Consider the following 12,769-nt stretch of genomic DNA (forward strand, 5'->3'; position numbering starts at 1 on the left):
AGTGTTCAAGTCATCTAAACACAGCCATTAAACTTCCTTTTTATTGCTGTATTTGAATAAACACGAATATTGTCACTAACTTTCACAATTTTAAACACATTAACAATTTTATCTTCATCATAACCTATGTTATGTTAAAGGAACATTACCATCTTATCATCTGTTTCACTTTGCATAGAAATGCACAGGGAGGTCTACTAGCAGGAATACGTACATGTACCACCTAGGAAGTCAGGAAGGAGGAGAGGAGAAAAAAAATTGCAATAGAAAGTAGAAATTGCACTTCAGTAATTCAAAACACGGCAGAGAAATTGATGCTGCATCTTTAAATAACTTGAGAAATGTATTTCATCTTTAACTCCCCATTTTCCTATTCAGAACAAGTGCTGCCCAGGACTGGTTTTCGAGTGGATTCCTCTGGCAAGTATTCTTCAGCCTTCATTGTTCTGTAAACTAGTTGTCCTTCATTTTATGTTTTAGTTATTCTTTCTTTAATCATTTCTCTAGATAATGGCCAGTCATGACTGCCCAGTCACCATTTTATTTTTGTAAGAGCTTTATGGGGTTATAGAATGCTAACTCTGAATCTTTTTATAATAGATTTGCATTTTGAGAAAGGAAAAGTATTTCTTTTTCCTCAGCCAGTCTTTGTGTATGTTTTACAATGTTTTATGTGTACTTTCATATGTTAGTGTTCACTCTTTAACATAAAGATGTATCTCTATAGCTCATGCCCAAATCTAAGCTTAAGCAATATTTTGTGTAAAACTGAAATTAATTCTATCTTCATTTGCTAAAGAATAGAACTGATCTGTTATGCAGACCCACCCACTCCTTGCTCCAATACATATATCTTGTTCTGTAAAAACCTAAAAGCAAAAACTTTCAAAAATAGAAGCTTTTTCAAGTGTTTGAATCAACATTGGTCTTGTAAAGTGGCAATGGACTTGTTTAAAAACCAGCAGTATTTGATTTCCCAATGTGATAATGTTAAGTGAGCAGTTAAAACAGGCATCCCATACAAAAAAAGTCTGTTTTGACAATCCCATTGAAGTCTTTTCTAGTCCTACACAGGTTGGACAGACATCCTAAATTAAATATGATATCCGGCTTGTTTTGCATACCCCAGTAGAGTTTATATGTTGAATAACTCTGTTAGCACATCAATTCTTTTCTTCTTTTTTTTTCCTTTGCTGATTTTTATACTGAAGTCTTTATTTACCAGCTTTTCCTCTCTATAAATATCAAGGAAAAATATGTATATTTTTTAAAAAGTTACTCAGGTTGGAGACCAGCAGACTTACGACTGTTTTCAAGCTTTTCATATCTTTCAAGAGCATCTGAAACTCAGATACAAAGTTATTGTAGATTTATGTCAATCACAATTCACAGTAATGATTTATATGGAACAGAAATCTTCACCATCTTCAGCAAAGGAGTCCAAATTAATTTTTATTTTTAGCAGGAAAGTTGAGTACACCCAGAAAGACTGTAAAATTATTACAACAAAGCTCTTCATCTTTGTTTTAATTGCAGTATAGAAGAGATTTGATTTAAAAAAAAAATAATCCATTTCAACATTTACAGCATCATCCCAAACACCAGGTTTATCACTGTAAAAATTACATAGCACTTGTGCAACTTGACTCATACAGAAAATGAATTAATCATCTTCAGGGATATATTTTCTCTACATACTTTTAAGAAACAATTGCATGTACAGTTATCAATGTGTAATTCACCTAGGTGAATATAGTACAGAAATGTAGCCGAGAGCTGATAATCACATCTTCACCTATGAGATCTCACTATTGTTCAGTAACAATCTATTCTGGTACCTTTACATTTAAAGCAGGAACCAGAAAGCAGAATTTCCCAATGCTCTTTACTGTCCTCACTGTGCAGCAATGATCAGATCACAGCTTGTCCAATACCATTCTCAAATTCATGGGGAAGCCAGCTGGTTTTATAACCTAGCAAAGTGAATTGTTTGGTTGGTTTTTTTTCTTTTCTAGGCCAAAGATCAGTTTAAACAGTTTTCCTTTACACAAAAAGAAGAAACAAAATGCTATAACTATAAAAAAGAAAATTAAGTTACTAGCAGGCAAATCTAAAGTTCTTTTTCTAATATAAGTGTGTAGAGAGGCAGGGAGAACAGGGAACATTGTCATTCTTGCACAGGATACCCGCATTATACAATCAGAAATATTGACTTGAAGCTGAAACTCTTCTTTTAATGAAACTGGTAGGAGATGGGACATTCAAGTGGATTAAGTTGACTGGAAGAATAAGCAAAAGGAGTTTACCAAAAGCTGATTTTGTCAGACTAACCTGGTAACTGATTTTCTACACCAAATAAGCAATGCATGCTTAATTAACCTAGACTTCAACTAGATGTTTTACAAAATGCCAGTTGTAATTGAGGCACATCCATGTTACCCTGGAGAAGACAGTGCTCAGCACAAAATGTAAAAAGGAATGGCTAGAAAGCAGATAAGCAATTCTACTAAAAGAACAGTTTCTGGACTGGAAGGCTGATATTAGTGGAGAGCCTTGCAATAAGTCTTCAGTGTTATTTTCATTAATGACCTGAGCACAAAAACTAAGGGTGGAAATCAAGTCCACACTCAGACATGTAACTTCAGGTATCTACGGTGCAGTTGTCTCCAGACCCACGGAGAGCTGGTCACTGCAGCCAATGGAGTCGTATCATACCAAGCATGAACGCTGAAACAACCAGCAACAGCAGTGGAGGAAATGCTCTTAAGTGTACTACTAGTCAGTTGCTGGAGATAATATGATATTACTGTGAAAAAGTGAGTAAAATCACAGGGTGCAGTCCATCAGTGAAGATTCTGAATGAGGCAGGTGACCTAGTGACAAAGGCCACAAACAAGCTCAGGTACCAGTGTCGTCTTTGCCTGTGTCTTTACCGGTAAGGTCTGTGTGCTGTTTGCTTGCAGAGGCTTGCAGTAACAGGGAGGTGGACTAGATGACCCAGGGATTCTTTCCAGTCCCAAGTTTTGTTTGCTTGGTGGGACATAAAAGAACATTATTTTTTAAAAGCAGTTTTCAGTGGCCTGGTAAGTGTTGGCAGAGAATGGGTTCCATAGACTTCCAGCTATTTGAGAAGGAAGGCTCTTCTGAGCAGGCGTGATAGCATAGTCAGTTAATCCAAAGGCTTCCAAACGGTGTTAGAGCTTATAGAAAAGTATGCCCATATACAGTATTTTTAGCCTAAACCTTTTCATGGTCAACCTGGCTTCTTATTTCATTCTAAATGGGTAGAAAACCAGCCTCTTTAAAAAAAAATAGTACTTCTCATTTTGGAGTCTGGTGCCGACATTGGTTTGGATCAGCTTTGTCAGTGTATGTGTTTGAGGGACGTTTTCAGCTCAGTGTGCCAAAGCATGTATTCTTCACAACCTGACATTCTTTTACTTTCTTAATGTATTCCCAACTGTGCATATTCATTCATGTGTGTGGAAATAAAGGTAGTGCTCAGTTTGTGACAGACTGCTGTAAACAGTGCCTTTGAGTGTTAGACCTGGGCTATAAATGGTGATCCTACTGTGTCTACCTACAGAGCCCTCTCCCTAGTACTAAGCTGCATCCCTGTTACACTTAGGAACAGCAAATCAGGTAAAGATAAAGTATCACTTTGATCTTAAAATTCCTCTGCTTCTCACAACTTTGAAACAACCTTTGCATTAAGTTGACATACTGTGCATGCACAAACTTCGTTTGTTCTTTTTTTCACTTTTGAGACACTTATCAAATAAACTGGAAAAAGTCAGGGTAATAAGCTGTTAGGATCTGTTTAGGTTTGTCTTCTAAATATATGAGAAGCAAGTTGTTAGGGAAAGATAATATTTCTATTTTACCAATTGAAATATTTGTGATTCAGTCTCACTCATACCAATATACATCGCTGAAATAATGCACTATGCTGCTGTCTAGAGAGGATTTTTATTGCACGGTCAGAGCCACTGCACGTAGTTCTGTATCTCTGTCTTTGCAAGACCTGACTGAAACTGAATTGGCTTTAATCCCAGACTAAAGCTGGGGTCTTCCCAACTCCACAGTTTCTGAGGTGTCCACTGCTGGCTCAAGGGGGGATCTGTAAACAAGAGTCGCTGAAATACTGTGTTTCAGCCATCTGTAGTCCCTCCCCTCCCGAAGAAACAAGGCAGAACTAGAACAGTGTGCTGAAATAAATCTCTCATCCCTTTTTGTGTGTTGGGGTTGGCAACAAGCTGACACGGGCCAAAAGCTGTCACAATTTATAGACCAGATTGCAATCTGTACAAAAGACCATTCCTGTTAATCACTGTCCTGCTTTAGGTAATGAGCCTAAAGCATCTCTGAACATGCAGACAAAGCAATAGTCAAAATAGACAATTTCTTAATCCTCTAACTACTTACGGTTTCACTTTATACTATTTGAAATATTATTCAAAATTTCTCTTTTGTATTTTGAGGGCATGAAGACCCAAAACAATGGGCTCTTTCAAATAAAGCCAAAGACACTTTTGTAAGAAACTTACTTTTAAAAAACACTTTGTTCCTGAACTGATATATTCCAGGGCAGAATATATGTTTACAGGCAAGTTATGCAGACATATGGAAGCACAATCTTAATGATTCATAAAGCTGTTGAGACTTTAATTGAGTAGCATTAAGGAGTTGAAGTTAATGCTGTTAGCTTTCAATTTAAGCCTTAAGACTCAGAGGCTTGTAATGATAGCTTTCATCAAAACTCTTTACTGAGGGTATTACCTGAAAGTGGAGTACTTAAAAGATGTGTTACCTAAAAAGACATACTGCTTCATATCTGTATGTGGAACTAAAATGGCCTGTGATGATTATTCATCTTTTGTAAGTTGGACTGATAATTTTTCTGTGTATCTCTATCTCCCATTTCAGTTTATTCTCTTTAGGTTTTAATGAACTGCAAGGAAAACACAAATTACATATCAGAGGTGGATGAACAGCAGTATATTATGTAGTCAGTTGTAGGAAGAAGGCACCTTTATAACCTCTATTTTGGACAGACTTTTCCAGTACTGTTCTTCTGTGAATGTCTTCTAGCTTGGTTTAGTGTATTCTGGTGAACATACCCATCCTCCAAGAGTTACCTACATTTTCAAGTCTCTTCCTTGTCTGTGTACAACACATTGTGTCCCATTTGTTTCCACCAGCTCTAACCAGGATGCCATTAGTCATGTGCAGTGAACACAAGGTGGGAGGGAAGATGGTGCAAACTCTCAAGACAAAGCCAAACGCTTTGCTCAGTGGGATTTCCCTTTAAACCAGGTCCCGATTACAAGGAGCTGGATGTTCACCTTCGGAGAATGGAGTCTGGCTTTGGCTTCAGGATCCTGGGAGGAGATGAGCCTGGACAGCCTGTGAGTTATTTCTTTCTGACTTTCCTTTTCATAACTCAAATCTGTGTAAAGGTCAGAAAAATACTACTACATAGCTGAACCCAAATGAACATCACGAGAAGGCTATAAGTAAAATGGCTTTTTTGTTCATCCGTAGAAAAAGACAGGACTCTCAGGTTGTCTGCATCTAAGAGATGTCACCGTAAATTAAGTTAGCATCAGAAGGAATTAAGTTAGAAACAGTGCATCACTCAACCCTTTACCGCAGAGTGTGACCTGGCATCTTTTAATCTTTACTTTCCAAAACTGAGTTTAAGCAGAAGATTTTAAAAATCAGATTATGTAAAACTATGTATAACTGTGTTCAGTGTAGGCAGACTATATATATGCATAAGGTTAAAAGATAGGTTTGACAGTGCAATTTCCAGAAACACAGAAGGCCCTGCCAGGAAACGGTAGTCCATGTTCCAGGTTAGATGACAACATCAGGTGATGCATCAGACATAAAAATGGTAGCTTTATACCATTAGGAGGGAGACATCCCCATAAGCAAATAACAGGTAACAAAACCAACGTAGATTCATTGCAGTTGAAATAAAATATAAAATAAAACATATACACAATTTTTAAAAGAAATATGTCCACATTTTGGTAAACTAGCGCTATATATATAAATACTATAATTTTGAGACAGCAGGCAGAATTAGTACTCCTCAGAATAACTTTGATGATACGACTATGGTTTGTCAGCAAGTCGATAATGATAACATTTTATTATCACAACCTGATGCCTAGTCTGAGTCCTGTGTTACCCCATTTCTGAGATAAAGTATAAGTAGTTGATAGATTTATATATTCCATATTCAAATTTGTACAGAATAATATAGTTGTCACTCAAGCATTAACAATAACCAACACATGGCTCTGAGAAACAAAGAAGCTCCTCTATTTTAAAATTGTCAACATCTGTCAAAGTACTGATAAATATTAATAGTTCACTGATGCCTCCTGCAAAAAGAAACAAATGCACTGTATTCTAAAAAAAAGGTCCTTCAAGTGCTGATTGAAATGCAGAGACCCTATTTTAGAATAAGTGTTTTGGAATGGATTTTCAAAGCTAAATAAGGTGTAGCTGTACAGAATGACTCCAAAACAACACTGTTTCATCATCTACACTCGCAGTGTGCCTGAAGCCCCTCTGGCATCTAACTTTCTTCCGTGGAGCATGTCCCAGCACACATAAAATGGGGCCACTGAGCCATCATCTGCACATTCTCCAACTAAGCATTTTTGCTGTCCTTTCTGGATGGCCCAGCCAGTATGGGTTCTCAGAGTTCACCTACTGGGTGAAACCAAAAAGGAAATCTCTTAGGAGCTAGAGGAAATGTCCCACTTTATCATTTTATCCTGCAAGGAATTGGCACTAGTGGAAGATTTGGAAATCTCCCTCTACCTGCTTCGGACAGTAGCGTCTAGTGGCATTTCCGACCTCCCGGGAAATTGTCCCTGGGTACAAGGCTGCTCAGTATTCTGGAAAAGTCTGTTGTGGTGTCTCCTTTAGTGCTTTTTTCATTACAAGTGGGTAATTAAGTAGTCACAGGCTGAGTGTCTGACTGGCTCTGCAGTTTGGAGGTTTATGACATTCTCATGGGGAAAAGTGCAGCTCAAATGCCTCATCTAAAAGATGATTATTGATATAAAATGGAATGATTTCAACCTAAAGGACTGTGAGAAAACTGGTTTGGAATATCTAGAATTCTGCTGGTTAGGAATACGTGCCAGAGTTGTGGGAGACCTGAATTTATGTCTCTGCTCAACAATCCAGTAGAGTGGGAATTTGGAAATGAGTCTTTTGCCTCCCAGCTACACACATTATGCACTGAACTGTTACAGAGGAAACAGCTCTTTCTAATTTCTTTTCAGCAAAGGACTGACCTGTCTTTACTGTCCAAAGTCAAAGAGCCATAGCTGGCTACCAAGTGCAGAGATAACTATCTTGCTATTTTTGGAGAGCAGGACCGAAAATGCTGCCTTCTGTGAACCACCTTCTAAGATGCTTCACTGTCCTGCTGAACCATTGCTCTCAGCCTGCACTTAGCCTCAAGGTTACTATCTCTCTTTCAGGGCTTGCAAATACAAAAGCATTTTTCCCCCAGACGTATCAATCTAACAGGCTTTGTGTCTCCCCACAAACCATGTCTCAAAGTCCTCAGGAATGATTAAGATTCTAGCTTGAGGCTGAGGGTCCTACGAGGCAAAAAGGCATCTCCTTAGAGCTAGGTGTTGCAGTGCTGAACTTCTCAATTCTCACTCCCTCTTTGCTGCCCATCTACTTGTTTTCACTGCTCAAATTCATCACTAATAAAGATGACAGATGTACTCCACTTTTTTTTAGTTTCCATCTATTTTGTATTCAAAATACGAGACTTTTTAACTCTGTTTTCTCTCCTCCACTGCTTCCCTGCTCCCCCATGGACAGCCCACCTGCAGCCTCCCATTTCTTTCACCTCCAGAAAAGGAGAGGCAGTTTCTGCCTGTCTTCCAAACCCCTGCATTTCCTATGAAACAAAAACTGAGATGCTTTGAAATGTTTGTTTCAGCTCTCCCGCTATGCAGTCAGGTAACACAGAACAAAAGGAAGCTTTCATTGCCTTTTGTCTTTGTGGTTTGGTTTCTAAGAAGGTATATGGATTCTTCAGCATAAGGCAATAAGTTTTTCAAAGAAGCAGAATCCACACAAAGTTTTTTTAGAAGGATAATACTGACACTGTAGAGGGACTGTAGATTAGCACCTTGGAGGGAATAAGTGCTGCTGGACTACTTGACGTTCCATATTTGTAAGGATAAAGATGCTTTCCAGAGGAAAAACTTAAATTTATTGAGAAATTTCAAATATTAGGACTGTGGGTTGTGCCAGTTCCAATCACGTCTCAAATCTCATGAGATCATACCACCACAGGTATTTATTAAATCTCCCAGTAACTTGAGGAGTTAGAAATAATCTGACTCCGTTACAGCAAATTACAATATCGCTGAAAGCTTGCAAATGTACATAAATTGGAACTTTACTGAAGTTGCAAATTGCTGTCCCAAAGCAGAGAAGAATTTTGGATACATTTGTGCAGCTCAAGCTCAAAATGATAGGAACATATACATAATTACACTACAAGTTTCACCTTTTCAACACAGATTGACTGGGATTCTTCTCAAAAATCCCTGCAAGATGTGTGTCTATATTCCTTTTATGATCAGTGCCAAGAAACAGACATTTCTAAGACATAACAGATGTCCATAGAGCAAAACGTTAGGATAATGCAGACCACACCTTAGGAACTCCTATTTTTAGCAGTGATTAGACAGAGTTTGGATGATTAGCTTGGTTTTAGACATCACAGGCACTTAAAATTAGGTGAGAAGAATCACACCTTTTATGTGTATTACTTAAGTTTTACTATGTGCCTGTGAAGCTACTGTGTTATATTCAGAGAAACTGAAACACAAAGTCAAATAAATACCAAGAATCAAAAAGAAACTCGGTATCGAAACAGATTAACATGTATGAGTTAATAGACCCAAGCTTCAATTCCAGATTATGCTCTGTCACAATCTTCCTAATCCCAGCATTTCTCATGTTTAATCTCAAGCAATAGGTGAAACTTTCCCTTTTCTCTATAATACACTCTTTATTGGCTACCTGTCATCTTCCTTTTCCTCACACATTCAACGCAATCTCATGCTAGTATGAAACTGGACTACAGAGGGAATATAATCCTGATAAATATTTTTCCAATTTGTGTTTTGCTTGTAGAATTTGTAACTATTATGGAAACTACTCAGCCATGAAATGCAAGCAGATACTGGATAAGAAACAAGTTCAGACACAGAAATTGAAAAAGAAGAAAATGAAGTTATTCTTGCTATTAAATGTACCCAGTAACAGATATGGTGGCCATCATCTTAACACATCTACCTGAAGTGTTTAAAGTAGGACTCTGCTGCTTATGTGAGGAGTCAGTTCTGCCACTGAGATGAGTAACACAATCACATTCCACTGTGGACATGTGAAATATCAGCAATAATTACTTAATTAGTCAAAACTAGAGAGATTTTTTTGCACTTTGCTGTAGATACTGAAAACCTACCATGCTCTGAGCTGCATTTGTGTTTCTCCAAAGGTTAAAGATGCACAAATTGTTCAATACTTTGGCAGCCAATTATAAAGAAGCTGCAAATGCTCAATAAAACCAAAGGAGGAAGGCAGTCCCTACAATCTTCCAAGCTGCAGAGGGTTATCACCAGTCTCTTCCCAAAATAACTAGGAAAAAATTCTTAGTCATATAAGATGCCCAAATGTAAAGGTTTTGAGAATACTTTCTGGAGATCTAGCTAAATGTAGCTTTGGACAGCTTTTTTTCCTGTCCAGTAAAGGAGCATAAATACATATTTCATAGTTGGATTTTTCACAAAGTATTTTCCAAAGCTTTGACATATATTCTTTCACTATTTGAAGAACAGAATGGAGAACCTGAAAGAGTCTTTCTAGCAACTCCGCTTGGCACTGCTTAACAGGATCCCAGGAACACCAGGAAGTAGGAAAATGCCGCATCGTGTTCTCTCTTTGCTAAGTTTTAAAAGCAAAAGTGAGCCAAAGGGAGGCTAGAAACTGGGGAAAATTCTCCAGGCTCCACATGGGGTTTCATTTAAACACTCTGCTGGGATACTTGCAACTCTGCAGCTAAGACCACAAAAAAACCCCAAGATCACCCGCGTGGCTACCACATCTAGCCTTTGCAGTTCATCATGAAAAGCAATACTTGATAGCTTTTATCTTTCATTATTTAAACCAGATTGTCACACGGCATGTCATATCCATCATTCCGTGCTCACTCTCACACTGAACAAGAGAAAGGAAAATTTGGAACAGGCTCTGTGAATGCTTTAATATTCTTTCAAAGAAAGCAGGTTTTGTTTGAATCAATCTCAACTGTTCTACCAGTTACTCCACAGGGAAAATATATATGTCTCCTTCTAATAAATTATGTGAATTTATGTGCATAGAAAGTGGAGAAAGTCATTAAAAGGTTTTGAACAGATTTTTTACTAGTTTATATGTCCCATACAAATTACATTTAAATGTCGATTTGGGAAAACAACATCTGCCCAGAGTAAGCTGACATTTTTCCTCTTTTTCCATTTTGTTAATCAACCACTACCTGAGCAATTATTCATTATGAGTAGCAACATTTGATATAACACTTCTTTTCCCCAAAGAGTCCCAAAGCAAACTCTGTGTAGTGGGGTCACTTCCAGGTGCTTAAAGCACACAGCAGTGAGGAACCTTTGATAAGAAATATGCAGACTAACTAAGTTAAAGTCAAAAGGACCTTTATGTGGAATTAATTTGTTTAGATCTTCTGCATAATGTCATGTATATAAACTCAACACTTCTTATAGACAGATTGTTTTGGTTTGAAGATATCAGGTAGATCATCCTTAGATCAGGATTCTCAGGTGTATCACTCCTATGCAGGTAGGAAGCATCTTACCTTCTTACCAAAGGCAAGGAAGCATCTTCAGTCACACCCACAGAGGAGGAGCACAGCTTTCAGACACACACAGATCTCTTCACCTGCACTGAATCACTAGCTTAATTTCAAAAGAAAGAGAAAGTCACTGCAACATTCATGGCACTAAATTGGAGGCTCAGTGTATATATGACGGGATTTTGTTTCTTTGCTGCCTAGATTCTCATCGGAGCAGTAATTGCCATGGGCTCAGCAGACCGAGATGGTCGTCTCCATCCTGGTGATGAGCTGGTGTATGTAGATGGGATTCCAGTGGCCGGCAAAACCCACCGATATGTGATTGATCTTATGCATAACGCTGCCCGAAATGGGCAAGTGAATCTTACTGTGAGGAGAAAGGTGCTACCCACGGGTGAGTGAAGGCTGGGAAAGATGAAAGGAAAAACAGATCTCAATGCTGGCAGCCCAAACAGGTGCTGTTTTTAAAAAATAGAGAAAATTAAAATCAAAGTGAATGTTTGTGTCATTTTGAAGAAAGAATAATTGTAAATATGTGTCCCTTGTTTCTGTGACAAAAACACTACAGCTGAGTGTTGTTTCCTTCAGAAGTAGAAACAATATTGGCAACCCCGGTGTGGTGATCATGAGTGCTCTGGATTTGTTCCATGCTGTCTTGGTCTGTGCTGTCGCTTCTTGTCCACCTTTGGGACAGAACGTTCACCTCAGTTAAAGCTGACTGTGTCAATAAGCAATGAGAGAAAGGCTCAAAGACTGTTAACCGTTTAGGGCAGGAACTCATTTCACTCTTCTATGTGTAAAAGCCCATTTCTGGTCTCACTGATGTCATTGATGGAATTTTACCCCCCTTGACTGCAACGCAAGCTGTCTGAAAACCTTCTGTATGGCACAAGCGGCTCCTAGGAACAGGGCCAGATCCTCCCTTCAAGCAGACATGTTCAGAAAATAAACCTAAAACAATATGAAGAATTTGAAGTAAATGAAACCTTTAGACTAGCTCGGTCTCAATTACTGACAAACACTGGAACCTGGAAAAATGTGTGGCAGCATCTATTAAAGCTGTAATGACAGAATTTGCTGCCGGTCCATTACAACCTTTGCTTACTCGAGGAAAGAAGTTTATTTAAGAACTTTTAAAACCTTTGTGGTGGGTACACTTCACAGAGGCACCAGAAATGAGCAAACCCACGTTCCCAGCCTGTCCTGTCTTCTGCCTCCCCCTGCCCCAGATCCGCTGTCGTTGCCTGCGCCATTCCCCTTCGCTCCCCTGCCAAAAAGCCGCCCTCCCACTCACCTTCGTCTTCGCAGTCCCCCTCCCACTGCGGCACCGCAGCTCCCTGCCAGCCACGCTCTCGCGGGACTGACTTTCTTCTGTTACTGACTTCAGACTCCTCCAGCCAGAAAGGTCCCCCTCCGCCCGGCGCGACGCCCCCTCGCAGCTCCCCCACCGCTAGGAAAATGGCCAATAACCAAGGTAATCCGCCGAGTGCTTGCGATTAGCACCTTTGCCGGGTCAGCTGGCTGTACAGACTGCAGGCAAAATTAGCAAGAGGGTTAGCGCAGAGTGGATGCCAGCCTTCGCTGCTGCTTGTTAAATATTAAATAAAAGGGTCTATTAGACGCTCTGGTCTCCTGGCACAGAAAATGAAGCAAGCTGGTAAAACACCTGGAGTTATTCTTGGGCCTTGAGAGTGCCACACCGGGGAGTATAACGTGTAACTCATTAATGTTTAAGCATTTCAGGAGCTGAACAGGATTTTAATTTGGTGTGTTACAGCATAAGCTTTGTGGAAAAATTTTAAAATGAGCGATGTTGGGCATGACTGAAAAACGCTATAC

General features: G+C 39.0%; 1 protein-coding gene across 11 annotated transcripts in view; it reads left to right on the forward strand.

Annotated features, from left to right (window-relative positions):
• MAGI2 (membrane associated guanylate kinase, WW and PDZ domain containing 2) overlaps positions 1-12,769 on the forward strand; it is a 763,702-nt gene that overhangs the window by 684,743 nt on the left and 66,190 nt on the right. For 7 of the 11 annotated variants that reach the window (XM_049814020.1, XM_049814021.1, XM_049814025.1 and 4 more), the window contains 3 exons: positions 5,317-5,408; positions 11,132-11,324; positions 12,318-12,404. In XM_049814020.1, the coding sequence (XP_049669977.1) occupies positions 5,317-5,408; positions 11,132-11,324; positions 12,318-12,404 (372 nt within the window). Of the gene's footprint in view, positions 1-378; positions 421-5,316; positions 5,409-11,131; positions 11,325-12,317; positions 12,405-12,769 lie in introns of all 11 variants that reach the window. The other 4 variants (XM_049814022.1, XM_049814029.1, XM_049814030.1 and 1 more) reach the window with 3 other exon arrangements.

Source organism: Accipiter gentilis, chromosome 11 (genome assembly GCF_929443795.1).
Source record: "Accipiter gentilis chromosome 11, bAccGen1.1, whole genome shotgun sequence".
Taxonomy (NCBI): domain Eukaryota; kingdom Metazoa; phylum Chordata; class Aves; order Accipitriformes; family Accipitridae; genus Astur; species Astur gentilis.